This window comes from Archocentrus centrarchus, chromosome 7 (assembly GCF_007364275.1).
Source record: "Archocentrus centrarchus isolate MPI-CPG fArcCen1 chromosome 7, fArcCen1, whole genome shotgun sequence".
Lineage (NCBI taxonomy): Eukaryota > Metazoa > Chordata > Actinopteri > Cichliformes > Cichlidae > Archocentrus > Archocentrus centrarchus.
In genome coordinates this window covers 21668062-21686384 of record NC_044352.1, presented here as the reverse complement: position 1 = coordinate 21686384, position 18323 = coordinate 21668062, and the positions used below count along the sequence as shown (strand labels likewise).

The window sequence follows — 18323 nt, the reverse complement described above, 5'->3', positions numbered from 1 at the left end:
ACTTTGTATAGTTTTCCTAACTGATGAAATAAAACAAGGACGTACATAAACGAACATTTCCAGCATTTCCCTCATTCACTGTGTTCACTTTGTTGTGTGTAATCAACAAATGAAACAAATGTGTGTTTTTTATTTTCTGCTTTTGTGCTTCATTAAATTATATCTGCTGTGTTTTGGTGTGAATTCCTGTACATGGAAAAAAATGGAATTGCCAACAAAGAAAGAGTCAGAACATGATTCACTTTAATCTGTTGATTAAAAAAAAGGTTTCCGTTACAACAATCGGTGCTTTCACTGGAAAATGTTTCCACTTCAACTTCTTTATAATAACAGCACAAATTGTTATTATTTACCCCCAAAACTGAAACCATTAATGATTTTATAAAAGGCTTAAAAATAACAGTGTAATGTGATTAAGGGCATGAAACCTGCCAAGTAGGGTGCAGGCAAATTAACTTTGATGTTAATTTGGCAGTTGCACTAATGAACATTTTTCATGAAGGCACTGTTACTTGTATCCCCACTGGGCCATCCTGTTGTTTATTGGGCCTTTCATGAATCTTGCTGACTTCATGTAGGCAGCAATCCTCTCCAGACCCTGTAACCATAAATGAAGGCGTGATATCATTAAATGGTGAGTGCAGCAAAGAAGCCAAAGCACTGCAAGTTTAAGGAAATATAAAGTGTCAGGTTTGCTGATGGTATCTGACAAACACCCGAGTCTTCTCACCTCAAAACGGTTTAAGAGCTCTTTGAGGTTCTTGAAGTTATCCAGGCATTTCGGCTCGAGGGCCCTGTGCTCATCCAGCAGCTCGTACATAATGAAGTCCACGAAAGTGATCTGTTGTAAAGAAAAAGTTCCTTGAGGCAACTGATTGTTGTGATTTGGTGCTATATAAATAAAACTGAATTGAATTGACTAAACATGCTGAAAAACCATATCATATTTTGACTTATGGATGGAAATTTTTTTTCATTGGTGGAGACAAGCTTCCGCAGTGGCAGTGGCTCAGGTGATATTATAATCATAGGGTCGGCAGTTTTTGTTATGTTTACATTACAAAAATCAAACACGCAGAAGCAGGTGGCGGTTTTGTCTCACAACCGCAACGATGGCCACTTCAGCGTGGAAAACACAGACTCCACTCAGAAAGGCCTCATCTGTGGCCATTAAATTCAAAGCAACTAAAAGTGCAGCTTAATAAACAGAAACTGTCCTTACATGTTTATGGAGTTGCATACCTTGTCACCAGCAAACCACTTCCTCTTTCCAAGGAAATCTGAGAACTGCTTCAGTGTACACTGCAGATTCTTCAGATACTCTGGCTTCTGATCCTGAATTCAGAGCGAAGAGATTGGCATTAGCGGAGAAGATAAGGTACTAAAAGACATATACATTTTTTTTATTTAATACTCACAATGTTCAGATAGCACAGCTTAATAAAGGCAAGTCTGAGGTCCATGGCCTGATTCTCCAAGACGTCCACTCGGATCTTTTCCTCCTCAGTCTCTCCGCCTGTTATCACACCAGAGTGTAGAGGACTGAGATACTTAAAAACACTGGCAATATTAGTTTGCCAATTAATATAAATTTACAAACCTTCGAAGAAATTGCCTCTTTTGAACAAAATATTAATTTGGTATAAATGCAGAATACTTACACATGTTGTGCTTACGAGCAATGTATCTCATGATGGCGTTGCTCTGCGGTATCTTCCTGTCTCCGTCCACCAAATAGGGTAGCTAGGGTGAGATGTTAATTGTTTTAGCTCAACAGTTTTAGCTGATGGGTCAAACTTGAATACTTCACAGGTTAAACTCTCCTACGTTGGGAAAATCCATTCCAAGTTTGAATTTTACATTCGTCCAGCAGCTTTTGTCGAAGTCGGGAGCTGTGTGAGAGAAATGTGAATAAACCAGATATTTAGTTCAAATTATGACAGATTTAAATTTAAAATGCTAAGTTACCTTCCCCACAGATGTATTGCTTTTCCTCATACTTGTCTCCGGTGTACTCCAGCAGGAGGCGGATGTGTTGGCCAAGCTGCAAAAGTCCAGTCATCAGAGTTGAGACATGCATGTCTTATTTTGTGCTCCAGGGAGCGTTAATAAATTTGGGAAGCCGAGGTGTGATTTCATCAGAAGAAGGGTGTAACTGGCACGCAATTCGAATCTTACAGTATGCAATATTGAGTTACCCGCTGCCTCACACACACACACACACACACACACACACACACACAAAAAACAATTTGCGCATTTACACACCTGCAGAACCTTCAACTCCCAGTAACAAGCAAGAACATTCCACCTTAAAGGCTGTTGGCAGCTGGTGGTTTACACCTTAACAAGCAAAACTAAAAGCCAACAAAGCAACCTCGTGTCTTTTGGGGCAGTTCAAGAAGTCACAGTTAACTGAAATTAGGAACACAGTATTATATGAACTTATAGTCACTGACCTTTATTCACCTCAACTGCTACAGATAACCTGGACTTTTTTTTTTTATCCCCTCTGTTTGCTATAATAACTAAACAGTGATGTTTTAATAATCCATCACTCTAATATGAGCCTGCACTGATAGAGTGACTGTATTATACTGTTCATCCAAGCTCCAGTTTCCTGGATTTGTTTCAAGCCACTGGTTCTTCAGTTCAACAGTAAAAGTAGAAGAGCTTACCCCGCGAGTATCCCAGTAACCCAGTATCATTGTCATTTTGAATCACTCTTCCAGATCAAATGTAGCCGAATGTGACTTGGGCAGCTGCAGCGGTGGGTGAGCTGGTGTCTGCAGCATATAAAAGGGGACGTGGAGCAGGTGGGCGGGGTGAACCTGGCTTTCTCTTATCTTCGGGTTATGCATACAATAAATCTGCTGCATCATGTTGCACCATGAAGACATTAATGAGAGGGTCACACATTAGTAATGGGGGTGGGGGTCAGTTCATTGCTGCTCTCAACAAGTCTTCCTTTCATATAAGTGTGACATCTAAACATCTGCATGGTATAATGATGATGGATATGCCATATGCTTTATTAATCTGGCCTGCCTGAAACATGTCAATGATTGACATTGATTGTTTATGAAATTGCTTATCAAACACATTGCTGAGTCATGATGAGTCTGCAAATTTGGACTCACAATGCAGAAATCCAAAGAACAACAAAAAGACAGACATGAAGTTCATTTTTGCCAAGTCATGGTCCAATTACTAAATCTCCGCTATTGTTTTATCAGCAGACAGATTTTGCACAGCCTTCACTGCACGCACAATCTTGATGTAATTTTGTGTGGCAGGTGAGATTTTTGGCACATGTGTCTAAGTTGTGAATCTGAACATTTTAGGTCACATCACTCTTAAGTTATGGCCAGTGTTAAAGGTTTTGAGGGACAGACACCGATGCCAAGGCTATGACAAGAGTTCGACTTTTTTCTTTGAAACACAAACAGCATTACAGGACTTTTTGCAAATAGCACGTGCATTTCTCTGGGAGGACACACAGTGCTTTTGAAATAGCAACAAGCAGCCTCACTGATGACAACATGACCCAAACTGAAGGCAGGAGTTTGCGAAGTTGCTGACTTTCAGTTCTCTAAAAAAAAAAATCTTTTGATTTGACACTGGTTGTGCAACTTGCACAAGAACTGAAAACTGAAGATCAGCATGCATCACTCACTGTGCTATCACTCAGAAATAACTTAATATAAAAGAATAGATGGTGCCATAATTACGTTTAGACTGCCAGTAACAGTGTCACAAACTAGGACCCTCATTGCACACCAGAAAGTGACAGTAAAGTGCCCTCACTGCACTGAATCACTGAAAACAGAGATTTTTCAGGTAGTTACACTGCATATACCCACAATTCAACCTGAATTTTTCTTGTATTTCAAAACAGATTGCTGAGTCATGATGAAGTGCCACGTTTCGCTTAGTCGTGTCCCAGTTACTAGATCTTAATTACGAGACAGTGGTTTTCTACCATTGTGTTCAACAGAAGACAGACTTCTACATATATCAAGGAATAAAATACCTAGAAAATAAAATGTAAAATAAAAAAAGTAGTAAAGATTTAAAGTAACATAATATCAATTATTAACATAAAGCAACACAATACATTTCATAAGGATATGGCTTTTTTATGGCCAAATATTTGTTTTGCGAAGTCATGATGACTTTGATCTTTGACCACTAAATCCTAATCAGTTTGTCCTTGAGTCCATGTTAGTGTTTCCACCTAATCTGAAGGGATTTCAAGCCTTTCCTGAGGTGTCTCTGCTACTGCAGAGGCATACCAACTCATTTTGTTGGTCTAAAGTGACTTCATGCTGTACCCTGCTTTGCATACTTTTTGTCTTCTTTTTTTTTTTTACCTTGTTGTCGGATAACTGGCTGCACCTGACAGATTATTTATAAAAGCCTGCTAGTTCAGTCTACTGGATCTCTCTGGGCAGCCTTCCACTCATATACAGCCTCTACAACTTTGGTTTACTCTGCACTCTTATGCAACACTTCTACATGCAGTTTTAATCATTCATATATGCCCTGTGCTGCAACTTCCCCACTCCATCTTACATTTTAAAAATTATTACTCAATATTGCAAGAAATTGTCTCTTTGTACAGTTGTCTTCTATCTTTGATCAGTGTTGGATTCAGCATACATGTTTTGTATTATTGGGTTGCATTATTCAAGCTTGATATAGAATAAATTACATTTTACAAAAATATTACACATGGTCACAGCTTAGAAGCAGTCTAAGCAGAGATGCAATTTCCCCAGCCTCCATCTCCAGCTTTTCGTTGTGGACATACCATTTGCCATTAAAAAATTTTACAGTGTTTACTCAAACAGAATAAATCTATCCTGTTATTCATAATGCTTGCATTCTCATCAAATTTACATGTTTTCCCTGTGGCTTGTAATAGCCTAAATTGCTCTTTGCAGAGTTTTTGAGATATTTGATGTAGATGTGTTTGCTTTTTTAAATAGAATGCAATAGGACTTGTCCTATTGTACCAAAATATTGCATCTGAACAACTGAAATGCAGCAACGTCTCTCTCCAGAAATCATGACCCAGTTTCTACCGCCTCCCAATAAACTAGTTGCAAGCAGTCTAATATAGGGATTATTTTCTTTTTGCCGTCTACATCCACTGTTGCAGTGCAGCATAAAAGTGCATTTTCTAGAGAAGTAAAAACTGATTCATATCCAGCATTACAAACCAAATTTTAAAAGAAAGGGGGTTAAAAAAACCCCCCAAAACATCTCGTCAGAAGACTTGTATCCATGTAGACAATGTAAATTTGGAAACAGAAAACTTGAGTGTTTAATACTGACATTAGCAGTTGAAAGGAATTCAACAGTAAATAAATAAGCACAAATCCTAATAAACAGACATTCTTGAAGCTTGGTCCAGACACCACTTGTTCTTACGTTGGGAGTTGAATTTGAACTTCCGGCACTAACACAATCACTGAATAACAGGTATCCTTTCACTGAACTACATATACAGCTTGACATATGCCATCACTACTTTACAGTTTGTTGGCTGCATTTGCCCTGTAATTTCTTTGAGTAGATTTCAGGAATAGGTTTGCTGGATTTTATTTGCCAAATCTTCCATGGTTGTCTGTGTAAACAACTAAAAGATCACAGACAAACATGTACACTGTATTTTCTGCTCTTGTGCTCTATTGAATTACAACAGAAACATTTTGGTGTGAGATTCAGTGCATTTAAAAATTGAAACAAAGAGAATCAGAGCGAGATTTACTTTTTAATCTGTCAAAAAAGGTTTTAATTGTAACCATCAGTGCTTTCATTACAAATGTTTCAGTACAAATTCTATCAACCAACAAATGACACTCATTTTTTTCCAGTCTCAACTTTGATGTTAATTTGGCAGCTGAACTAAACAACATTTTTCATGATTCTTCTAAGGCATGAAGGAACTGCTGTTTACTACTTGTTTCCAAATTTGGCCATTTTGTTGTTAATAGGAGTCTTCATGAATCTTGGTGACTTCATGTATGCAGCAATCCTCTCCAGAGCCTGCAATAACATAATGGCACTTAATTAAATGAGACACTAGTGTTTCAGTAATATTATCCAACATGGGGAGTCCAGGAAAACAACTCCACAGATAAAAAATACAAAGGAAGGGTGAGTTGAAGTGTGTTGAAGGTATCTGACAAACACTCGAGTCTTCTCACCTCAAAACGGTTTAAGAGCTCTTTGAGGTTCTTGAAGTTATCCAGACATTTAGGCTCGAAGGCTACGTGTTGATCTAACAGCTCGTACATAATGAAGTCCACAAAAGTGATCTGTTGTAAAGAAAAAGTTGCATAAACATGCTGAAAGCCATAGAATGAATATGAAGAGCATGTTGCACATCTTTGAAAGGTGAAGAACACGTACCAAGTTTCTTTCTATAACCTCCCAGTGCTACAAACTATCAAAGTTCAACTCCACACAGAAAGGTATCAACTTGTTAAATTCTACCCCCAGTTTGACCATTAACTTTAATCCTATGAGTGCAGCTTTACAAAACTACTCCCATATTTATAGAATGGCATACCTTGTCACCAGCAAACCACTTCCTATTTCCAAGGAAATCTGAGAACTGCTTCAGAGTACTTGGCAGCGTCTTTAGATACTCAGGCTTCATCTCATCCTGAAACCAGAGAGGACAAGGTCATTAACGGAGGTTTTAGGACATTAAAAGGACATTTTTATTTATTAATTTATTCAACACTCACAAAGTTAGTGTAGCACATCCTCACAAAGCCATTTCTGAAGTCCATTGATTGGTTCTCCATGATGTCCACTCGAACTTTTTCATCCTCAGTCTCTCCGCCTATTATTGCAGTTTACAAGATTGAGATCATTAATAAAAATACTGTTGGACACCAGTTCTACCCTCAGCCTCCTGACAGTAGAAGCTTTAGGTGGAAAAAAAAAAAATCATAATAAAATAAGCCACTATGGGACGATTGACAAACAGACATTTTCCAGAGCGTAGTCTTTCAATGGTTTCAGTCTTTCAGATCTCGCAAAAGTATTTGTCTTTTTATTCCCTCATTTTTTTCTCCCATGTCGTGGGGTTCTGTAAAAACACATCCTGATGTTGAAAAATTCTGTAGATCTTGATATCAAATATACTCTTTCCTATCTATTAAAACATTGTATTGTTGCACTAATAAAAATTAGGGGTGGGAATTTAACGCGTTAATTTCGATTAATTAATTGCAGGAAAAATAACGAATTAAAATTTTTAACGCATTTTAATCGCACTTTGCACCGTGGAACGTTTCTCAGTGCACGAGTTCCAGTCATACAGATTATATCGATGCACGATGTCAAAAACTCAGGGGCCACATCCTTCGAAGGACCCAGCCCCGACCCCTTCGCAGCCCACGAAGACCTCAAAGGCCGGAAGTGAGCGGCTAGCCTTCATATCTGCGTCTCCTGCCCTCACCTCTGTGTAGCTCATGTCACCTAGCAACCGTGAGTGCGAAGCACAGCTGTGTAAAAACAGCTGATTAAACGGAGAACGAACTTTTTCTCCTTTTTGTGGTTTAATTTTAATTTTTTTATTGAAAATAAGCTGTTAAAACAAGCATAACACATTTCAACATCAAGGAATACAGCTGAGCTAATGATTAATTTCCAACTATATTAAGTGAGACATTAATGTTGAATAAAACTATCCAGTTATGATGATTAACTTTAATTTCAGGAGTTTGCTTATCACAGGAGCTGGTGGGAAAATAAAATTTTGAAGTTTAAGCTTATGTATATTGATTCATTCATCAACCAAACTTAAATTAATATCTATCATGTTAAATATTTAAATGTGATTAAAATGCGATTAATTTCGATTAATTAATTACTCGAATAATTAATTTGATTAATTATTCGAGTCCCACCCCTAATAAAAATCCATCTATCCATTCTCTTCCACTTATCCTTTTCAGGGTTGCAGGGTGGGGGGGCTGGAGCCTATTAAACATTTAAAAAAAAAAAAAAAAAAAAAGAAAAGGAGGAAATCCCTTTTTGACACAACTCCAGAAACCTGAAAACTCCGCTGTCACTGTGTTTTGTGTGTACATACAGCATTCGTACTGCGCCCCTTCATGGACTGTGGCATTGCCCGGACCTCGATTCGTTCTTTAGCAACTTCTAGCAATTTGAGACAGCCGACAGCGAGTTTTGTTACACAAAAGTTAGCAACAGTGCCAGCCACCGAACACCAGATTACGCACAAATATACAGGCCAGCATAGATGAAAATAGGCCAGGCACATGTAGAATAAAATCCTCATCGTTTTCTGCGGTTTACTGCGTACGGTTTTCATTTTTGGAACAATGCTTCAACTTCTTGTAGAATTTTTCTCCGGCGGCTTTGGCTTCTTTCCACACCTGCTGCACCACAGTCACAACTTGTTCCTATCTAATATCGTCAGTAGCGTCATTTTGTGAATCGATGATGGACTATTTTAGAGAATTCAATGAGACATTTGAACTGATCCGCCAGACCGGAGGCCATATCGCTGCAGACCACGCAATGGTGCAGTGGTATGGATGCCTCGGCGGTCAGACGACAGCGCTCAAATTACACAGACGGACTGACATTTTCTAAACTATTTGAAAAGCGTACGCTGGGTGTTACCCCTCCCCCCGTCGTACGCTTTGTACGCTCTGGAAAATGTCAACATTTGTGAAGCGTCCCTAAGAATCCTGTCACTTTCTGTGATTGGCATTTATTATGAGGAAGAACTAACTCGCGCGAGATTTTTAGCAGATGCATCTATGCTATCAATTGGACATTTTTAGGCTGAGGGGTAAAAAACAAAAACAGTATTAGTTTAACATTTTGTCAGGTAACCAAAATATTCATGTGGTTTAAAGGCATGCTACTTACACATATTGTGCTTACGAGCAATGTATCTCATGATAGCATTGCTCTGTGTTATCTTCCTGTCTCCATCCAGCAAGTAGGGTAGCTATGGTGAGAGGTTAATTACAATATTAATGTTTGCTGATGGTTTAAACTTGCACTCAAAATTAAATTTCTATTAGTTCTCTTACGTTGGGAAAGTCCAGGCCAAGTTTGTCTTTTACTGAAGTCCAGCAGGTCTTGTCATAGTTTGGAGCTGTGGGAGAAATGTGTGACACATGAATATAATAGATTAAATTCCAGTTGTGGCAGATCTTTAGCTGTAGTTTAAAATGATAAGTTACCGTCACCACAGGTGTAGTGCTTGTCCTCATACTCTTCGCCGGTGTACTCCAGCAGGAGGCGGGCAGGCTGGGCAAGCTGCGAAAAAGCCAAAAATCAAGCGAGTGATTTTTTTCAACAGTCACTTTACTGGGGTACAAACAAAATAGGCTGGCGTGCACATTTCATAAATCCAGTGGTCATTTTTCACAGGTTAAGAACATTTCCATGCATGTTTTAGTAAATTAGGGACATTATTCCAGAAGGCTTGTGGGATTTTTGCAGTTTCTCTAAGCACTGCGCCTGGCCTTGGGGTGAATTTGCTGGGATGCCCACTCCTGGGAGGAGCGTCATCTGGCTGCTTATCACCCTCTTAATTCCTATGAAAGCAGGAAGGTGCGCTTAGTTTTTACAGGACTGCAAAGGATGCCGTGAAAACATGACTGTACACACCCAGGAGACTATAGTTTGGCTTCTTTCAAACCAGCTGCAAAAACTACATTACCTCCTAGCTACACCCACATCTAAAGCTGCAATTGGATGCTTGCTTTAGTGTATTCAGTGCCACATCAAAGGCAACAAAAAACAGATTTTTGGCCTGCTTAATAATTCTCTATGATCACACCAATAAATCATAAATCAAGGTCATCTTGAGCAGTTAACAGAAAAGAGAACAGGAACAGAGTGCAGGACCTCAAGAGACTCATACCAAGGCAGACAACTGTGGGGATGAGGACTTGATATATGGGTCAGGTCATTAGCCAACTACATCTCCAGCTGGAGAGTTTCTGGGCAGATTTGTTTGTATAATTTCTGTTATGTTGTTTTGACTGCCTCCTTAACAGCGCAACTTGGTAAATAATCAACTTGTAAGTTTATTACAATTGCTTACAACTGCTTTTAGTGATGCTGAACTAGAAGTGAGCATTGTACACAGACACTGACAGAACTCCCCTAACCTGAAATCAGCATTACCGGATCAGGTCTCCACATTCACTAGCCGTGGAAACCTGATACTCTAATGCTGGTGTTACAGACCGTAGAGCAAGGACGCTCTGTCTAGCAAAAATAAAATTAGATCTTATGGGCGGTTCACAAAGAATGAGGATGGGGTATGAGTGCTGTACTGTGCACACATCTTTGCAAATATTCATAGGCAGTGGTTAGTTGTTTAAGTAATGTTTGCTAGTCTGAAAATTAGCTTTGAACAGTGCGTAAATAATGACAGCACCATGCATGTAACACTTTTTCAGATTCTCATCGCATTCACCGTTTATGAAGCGTCACGTGGCACCATTGCAATCCTGGACATTCACCACATGGTTGCGCACTTTATTTTCTGTGTCATCAACTTTAGTTCTGGAGATATTATACAAACTATTCTACATAATTTGGTTATGGTGGGATGAATGACAGAGACCGTTTGCAGAGGCGCCTTTTCTCAAAACGTGCATAAACAGGTTCCCCTGTGTGATGACAGGCTGAGAGTTTAAGCTCTGGCGGCTTGTGTAGATGAGTTCTTGCAGATAGTTTAACCATTTCAAGCCTTGAACTGAATTGGGCTGTGTGCGCACGTCCCATAGCTTTTGACAAATTTAGATGCATAGAAATTAACTTTCGGAGATACAGGACGCACATAACCAAGCTCTGCTCAAGCCGCTCAAAGATAACAGTTTGTGTAGGGGCACACGCGGCTTTTTGCAGTTATATAACTTAACGAGCGATCAGCACTTCTTACACACATTTATGAAACAAACTAACGATCTGCGCTGAAGATTAACCGTCACCGAGGTTTACAAACCCAAAGTTTGCCCTGTTAAGACGGGGTCGCTTACAGCTTTCTGTTGATGCTCAGCAGCCGCTAAACAGCTGCGACGCTGCACTCAATGAAACAAAGAAAGCGGCTAGCTCCACTTACCCCGCGAATATCCCAGTAGGCCAGTACCATCGGCATTTTGAATGACTTTCGGAGCCCAAATGTAGCGAAAACAGAGCGGAGATTAAGCTGCGGAGCGCCGATCTGTTCGAAGGCGGTAGGTGAGGTGGTGTCTGCAGCCTATAAAAGGGGACAGCCGGGGCTGGTGGGCGGGGCGAACCGGTTTTTTTGGTTCATGCATAAACAACTGCTGCACGGCATTTTAGTCTGTGTGCACTAATCTGATGGGGGATCAGTTCGCCTTTGTTGCCCTCAGCGGGTTCTTCCTCTTTTGCAAATATGACATCTGCACTGTACATGACTATGAATAGATAAAACTATGTTTTATATATCCACTCCATGAAAGCTGGCATTATGAGACTCCTGTTTTATTCAGACACACAAACAGCTGAATCATGGTGTGTCTGCAAACTTGTACTGAGCCACTTAATAGTGTCACGTGATTTTGAAATGAAAATTTGACATTGAAAGATAAAAATTGAAACCGAACAGCGTTGTTTTTGTTTTTTGATTAAATTTTAAACATGACAGGAAAAAGCTGCATTGTAAGATAAAATATAAATATTTAAAAAATCATAGCCTAAATAAAGTAATATATTTACACTAAGTTTTTTTTTTTCTTTTTAATTTGACAGTTTTTTCTTTTTACTGCTTTTCAGTTTCAGTTCTGTGGCACTCTCTAGGTGTGTGTGGAAGGGGCTGTTATGTGAGTTGTATGGCTGATTTTCTAACCCCTACATAATATAAAGCCAGTACAGAAGGTGGAATTCAGTGAATGAATCTAATCAGCATCATCACTTTTAATATAAACTAATCACTGCTACCCTTGGTGTAACATAGATGTAACCAATCCAGCTCAGTACATCAGTGTAACCATTATCACAATACTGCAAATTAACCAGATTATCCTGCACTAAACTGCATGGTATTTGAATTTTGTTTTGCAAGATGCATGATTTGATCTTGGATTTTAAAACTCTAAAATGAATTAAGACATTACACGCTAGCTTTAAACTGAACTTGATGACTGGCCACACCTTTGAAAATAACCCCATCATCTTTCTCTCCTTACATTTTCCTTGGTCTATTAGTGTCACACTTTGATGTTTTTTCTTTCCCTGGATAACGCAGCAGCTCTACATTAAGTTCACACACATTTTTATGTCATTTACAGGATTGGGAGGATCGTGACATTTTGAGTGATCAGCGTGCTGCTGGAGTCATCCTTCCACCCATCTAGTGCCCTCTGGAACCACATGCTAATGCCTGCAAATATTTTTAAATTTTTTTTCTCTTACACAATTCAGTCTTTGTCACAGTAAAGAGAGAATACTTTGTTCTTTTAATCTTACATGTTTATAAAGTCACCTTCATCTGTAGAGCATACAGTTTATTCAGTGCAATAGCTACTGTTATATAAAATACCAGAATAAGCTGTTTTGCCAAATCTTCTCTGCCAGTGCCAGTTTTTCATGGGCGCAACCCACACATGCATTTTCCTTATACAAATGCATGTGTGCTGCACCATTTAAGGGGCAATAAAGAGGTTTTCTAATAGTATAAGATTTATTGCCAAGAAGCATTGTTACAAAGAAATAAATCTTTACTTTTTGTGAAAAGTTTGTATAAAGTGGTCCAGCTTGTTTCTTTATTCTTGCCTGAAGATTCACTCCATTAACTGACACCCTCCCCCCCCCAAAAATGTGCTTAAACCGGCAACATATTGCACATTATTATTTACATAATGACATTATCTGTGCTCACCACTCACAGTTTATGTGCGTAAGACACTTTACTTTATATCAAATATAATAAAATTCTGAATTAATTATGCCATTTAATGGCATTTTTAATTTCAGTTTGTTACAAATAGCTGATGATATGGGGACTGTCTCCTCATTGCAAACCCAGCGGTGAGTTATGACCATGAATTTGCACTGCTGATTTTGCCGCTGTTAGCCTCTGTTAGTGAAGCTTTATTTGAAGTAAAAAAACAAACAAACAAACCATGTTTATGCATATTTTTATGTGTTAGATCCCTGACTTCAGGACATGAGGCTTGAGGTGAGGAGGAAGAGAATGAGGTGGAAATGAGGGAGGAGTGAGAGCCATGGTGAAGGAAAAGAAAAACATAATGAGAAAGAGATCATGGAAACATGTTCAAATGTTAAATCCTTGTATGGAAGAGCTATTTGTGATCTTTAAATTAAAAGAAACTTAGAAGGTGTGCTACTTATGTGCTTTGGTTTCTAGCCACGTATGTGAAAGGTGATGAGGCAGAATGGCGATGGCCATCTTGGCCCCTGTATTCAATATGGTGGGGCAACTATGGCGTTAATTTCCTGCCAAAGGTTGACTGTCATAGTTTGTAAGGTCACATGACATAATGAAATCTATGCTAAAATTGACATCTCACTTTGCAGATCCTCTTCCAGATCCTCACATCATGGCCAGCGGGGAGAAACTGAAAGACACATGTCCACAATCAGGGGATTGAAGGGGATGAATAGCTCATCCTCTTAATGAAACAGAGGCTTGATCATTTATATCATGACATCTACATGGATGTCTTCTTAATTTGTAAACCCTGAAGAATTTAATTTAATGTTATAATGCAACTGATATGCCATTCAAAAATACAGTTTCTCTGCCAATGCAAAATGGACCTAAATTGTGTATGTACTATTTTTATTTATATACACTCCTGATCAAAAGCTTAAGACCAGTTAAAAAAATTGCAAGAATTTGCATTTTGCACTATTGGATCTTAAGAAGGTTCTAAGTAGAGCTAAAAGAAGAAATTGGCGCAAGTGACAAAAACTTTTGAGCAGGGAATTTTTTGAAAACTGCATTTACACTCAAACATGATCTTTTTAGCTGATCAAAAATTTAAAACCATAGGCTTTAAAAGCCAAAAGCTGTGCAAAAATTTGGATTCCATGTCATTTTCTGTCAAGTCTTTACACTGTCAAGACCTCCTGATGGGAAAAGCTAAAAAAGCTCACTGACTTTGAACGTGGAAGGATTGTTGAGCTGCATAAGCAAGGCCTCTCACAACGTGCCATCACTGCTGAGGTTGGACGCAGTTAGACAGTCATTTTGCATTTTTTAAATGATCCTGAGGGTTATGGAACAAAAAAGTCAAGTGATTTCATTTTGTGACAGGGCAGGACAAGTTAGGAAAACATCCAAATGAACGCACAGTTACACAAATTTGCTCTAAACCCGGGAAGACCAAACTAGCCTGTGATTTGTCTTTACTTCCGATAGAACAAAGTTATGTAAATGTCAGCAGGGAGAAGAGCCAATGTATAGACACATTTGTCCTTTAATGTTGTGACAAAATGAGGTGTAAACCATGTGGGGCGACCATCTCGGATAAAAACAACAAATCCTAAACGACATCTGCAAACCAGTCACCCAGATCTCCATGCAAAGGTAAGCATTTTAATGTCATGCAGGGTAAAGTGTTTTTCCCAGTTTAGCATTTGTGTTTAGAGACAATCACCACACCGCGGTGATTAGCCTTTCCTAATCTTAGCCCTGAACACTGCCCTGTACCTTTCAGAGCGTGTCCTGCTGTAAAACACTTGTATTATCTCAGTAAGGTGGTGTTAATGATCAGGTGTGTGGGAAGCAGGTGAAACGCTAATGTTAATAATGCTCCATAACTTTTAATGTTTAATTTTGTGTGTGTATAATGACTAATTCAAAGGAACTGGAAAAAAAATATGATAATCAAGGTCAAAAATGCTGGATCAAACATTATGTCAAGGTTTTTTTTTTCCTCCATAGTTCTATTGAATTCATCCACTTTTTCAGCTAGTTATAAAATACATGAACTATTGATTTCATCTTGAGGATGATCAATCAAGGCAAGCCTTTGCAAACATGTTCATTTTGATTATGTAAAGTTAGTAACCAAGAATTTAAGTCCTTTAGGGAATAAAGACTTACTGAAAGGGTATATTATGCTAAATGGAGTCCCCCCCCCCAATGTGTTTGTATTCTTACTCAATTTTAATAAGTCACAGACACCAGTTTCCATAACTTAAGCATTTTAAAATGTTTACTCAGTACCATATACAATTGCACTGTACATTCAAGTTTTTTTTCTACCTTTTCATGCAGTGAGTATATTAATCAGCCGAGGTACATTTCCCTATCCCAGGGGTGGCCAACTCCAGGCCTCGAGAGCTGGTGTCCCGCAGGTTTTAGATGTGTCCCTGATCCAACACACCTGAATCAAATGGCTGAATTGTCTCCTCAGTATGCAGTCAAGTTCTCCAGAGTCCTGCTAATGACTTCTATATTTGACTCAAGTGTGTTGAAGCAGAGACAGCTAAAACCTGCTGGACACCAGCTCTTGAGGCCTGGAGTTGGCCACCCCTGCCCTAGCCTGAAGAGCTGATTGTACTGTTTGAGTAAAGCAAAGTAAAATGTCTTCACCTTCCTAAAAGTCTTTTGCCAAAAGTTTTTAATGAGAGAAGAAAAAAAAAAAACTGTTCAACTGTCCAGCAGGTGATTCAGGAGACAGACACCCTCTATTTTTAAGATTAGGCTTAAAACTTTCCTTTATGATCAAGCTTAGAGTTAGGGCTGGATCAGGTGACCCTGAACCACCCCTTAGTTATGCTGCTATAGGCCTAGGCTGCTGGTGGGGAGGTCCCATAATGCACTGTTTCTTTTCATTCACCTTATTTACTTTTTTATACTCCACTCTGCATTTAATCATTAATTGTTATCAGTCTCTGGCTCTCTTCCACAGCATGTCTTTTGTCCTGTCTCTCTCCCCTCAGCCTAACCTGTGGCAGCAGATGACTGCCCCTCCCTGAGCCTGGTTCTGCTGGAGGTTTCTTACTGTTAAAAAGGGAGTTTTTCCTTCCCACTGTTGCCAAGTGCTTGCTCATAGGGGGTCGTTTTGACTGTTAGGGTTTCTCTGTTCTCTGTTAGGGTCTTTACCCACAAAACAAAGCGCCTTAAGGCAGCTTGTGATTTGGTGCTATATAAATAAAATTGAATTGAAAGCAATAAAATAAATCAGTGCATTTTTAAAACAGCTTAAATATCTTTTACACAACAATGCAAATGTAAAAAGATTAATTAAATAGAAACTAACCAATTAGAGAGCAAACAGTAACCAACTATAATGCCTGTGGTTTCCACATAAGTGCACAACACTGACTAATCTAAAGACTCGTTTGACACTCCCCACATTTCTCAACATACTGTAGTCTACAATTAATGAATGGGGTTTGCTTGTAATATCAAGCTTGAGATTTCATTGTTTTAGTAATTTTTTTAAAGTATAAAATAGGATTCTTAGTTTTCTAATGCTTACTGACAATGCGGTCGAGGTTTGTCTAAATGCGTAGCTACGATAACGCCACCTGGGGGAATTTCACCCCCAAGAAATATTAGATTTATAAAAACTACAGGTTCGAATAATACACCATGGGAGAGAGAAGGGTCGAAGATTAACAAATCACTTTATTTAAAGAAAGCAGTTAAAAGAAATAAAGCCATAAGCATAAAATAGCTTGACTGTAACAGTAGCGCACCAACTGGGAAACTCAATAAAAGCTGAGCTGGACTCAGCACGATTCCACCACAATCAGTCTTTGACGTAATTGGTGAAACAGTGGCAAAAGTCCAACCCTTGAATGGTTACACTTATTCAAGCACACAAAAATCCCTTTAGGCCCAAAACAGTCCTCATCAGGCAAAACAGCAGACCTGTAATACGGGAGCCAACTCATGACTCACAGCAGCACGGCTGAGTTTAAGAAGAGCGTCGATAGCCCGACTTAAGAACGGGAGCCCTAAACATAAAAACAAGGTAAGTTAATTCAGCCAGTAAGAATTTGAGGAAGGCATAACGCCATTACCATCACTCACCGAAGTAACTGGTAGCGGTCACACAGCTGACCTGCTAGTTGTTGCTCCTCATAAAAGTAGCTAATCTGCCGTGCTGTAAACAAACGTACACTGTAGCGACCAACTCGGAAATCTACCTGTCGTGACCACACAGCTGATTCAGAAAGCTTGACTGAATTACTGCCATTCGCACGCACACTTTACGCCAGGGAGGGCAACGGAGAAGAATGAGAAAGCTCACAGCCTGAGTGCCTTTAACCTGGTAAAGACGCCACCTCGCAATCAATTATTTGCAGGTGCGCCGTCACGAGAGCGAGCGAAACGGAAAGAGAGAGTGACACACTTATATTTAGAAAATGCTTAGGCTACTGTGCTGCTGCTGTAGTTGTATCCAGTGAATAAGACTTCACTTGAAAAATGTTTTATGTGCAGAAAACGTGTGCACATCAGTCAATCACATGGCAGGAACATTTAGGCATATAGACATGGTCAAAACGACCTGCTGAAGTTCAAACTGAGCATCAATATTTAAAAAAAAAAGTAATTTAAGTGACTCTACACTCTTTAAGTGTAGTGGTCTACACCACCTAACAAGTGAAAAATCCCCAGTTCAATCCCAGGAAGAGACACAAATCCCTTTGATATTGTGCCAGGAAGGACATGTGGTGTAAAAATCTGCCAAATCAAACAAACTGAGCTACCTGCTGTGGTGACCCCTTAAAACACAGGGGAACATCTGAAAGTAGCTTTCTTTATATAAAGTTCATTTTCACCGAGTTATGGTCCAGTAACTATGTTTCTACTATGAATTTCACCTAAACACCTCTTTTTCTATTATATGTTTATTGTGGATTGTAATCTCCTGTCTGTGTGTTTTGAGTACGTGTGTGGACGTGCACTGTGTGATGACGAAGGTACGTGTGTGTGTGGTCTGGTCACAAGGCTTTCTAACTTGGCCGGAGGAGAGTCAGGCCTAGCGGGCACATGACACACACACAGCTCATGGATTTCTGTATTCCTGTATCACAGTTGGCTGTTACAAAAAAATACTAAATGAAATTATTAAATAAATGAAGAATTTCACACCAGATCTCAATGCAGATCTCAGCAGGTGTAACACACACACACACACACGGGTTTCACTAACATGCAGTCACAGAAAATGTTTGTAAATCTTCAAACTGTGTGCATTTCTACACAGCAGATGTCCTAACACAAGATATAGTAATACTCTAAGGTCTTACGCATTTCTTAGTTCATTAATTTTGAACAGATGAAGGTTTATAAT

The 18323-nt window shown here is 39.1% G+C and overlaps 2 protein-coding genes across 2 annotated transcripts; both read right to left on the bottom strand.

The window, feature by feature from the left end:
- Positions 1-254: 254 nt before the first annotated feature.
- Positions 255-2785, bottom strand: LOC115783222 (glutathione S-transferase Mu 3-like). The gene is made up of 8 exons (XM_030733948.1): positions 2679-2785; positions 1969-2044; positions 1828-1892; positions 1662-1743; positions 1419-1516; positions 1243-1335; positions 731-841; positions 255-598 (listed from the first exon to the last, which is right to left on the bottom strand). The coding sequence occupies exons 1-8, from the start codon at positions 2712-2714 to the stop codon at positions 509-511; spliced, it is 651 nt and encodes a 216-aa protein (XP_030589808.1). The 5' UTR covers positions 2715-2785; the 3' UTR covers positions 255-508.
- A 2991-nt stretch (positions 2786-5776) lies between these two features.
- Positions 5777-11311, bottom strand: LOC115782918 (glutathione S-transferase Mu 3-like). The gene is made up of 8 exons (XM_030733436.1): positions 11141-11311; positions 9246-9321; positions 9093-9157; positions 8926-9007; positions 6762-6859; positions 6581-6676; positions 6216-6326; positions 5777-6054 (listed from the first exon to the last, which is right to left on the bottom strand). The coding sequence occupies exons 1-8, from the start codon at positions 11174-11176 to the stop codon at positions 5965-5967; spliced, it is 654 nt and encodes a 217-aa protein (XP_030589296.1). The 5' UTR covers positions 11177-11311; the 3' UTR covers positions 5777-5964.
- Between the last annotated feature and the right edge of the window lie 7012 nt (positions 11312-18323).

Excerpts from the sequence above, each read along its gene's own strand:
- LOC115782918 (XM_030733436.1), bottom strand. The coding sequence starts at position 11,176 with ATGCCGATGGTACTGGCCTACTGGGATATTCGCGGG. Across the intron at positions 9,008-9,092 it reads TTGGCCTGGACTTTCCCAAC|CTACCCTACTTGCTGGATGG; the intron begins GTAAGAGAACTA and ends CTCTCACCATAG. Across the intron at positions 6,860-8,925 it reads TGCTCGTAAGCACAATATGT|GCGGAGAGACTGAGGATGAA; the intron begins GTAAGTAGCATG and ends CTGCAATAATAG.
- LOC115783222 (XM_030733948.1), bottom strand. The coding sequence starts at position 2,714 with ATGACAATGATACTGGGTTACTGGGATACTCGCGGG. Across the intron at positions 1,744-1,827 it reads TTGGAATGGATTTTCCCAAC|CTACCCTATTTGGTGGACGG; the intron begins GTAGGAGAGTTT and ends ATCTCACCCTAG. Across the intron at positions 1,336-1,418 it reads AGCTGTGCTATCTGAACATT|GATCAGAAGCCAGAGTATCT; the intron begins GTGAGTATTAAA and ends CTCTGAATTCAG.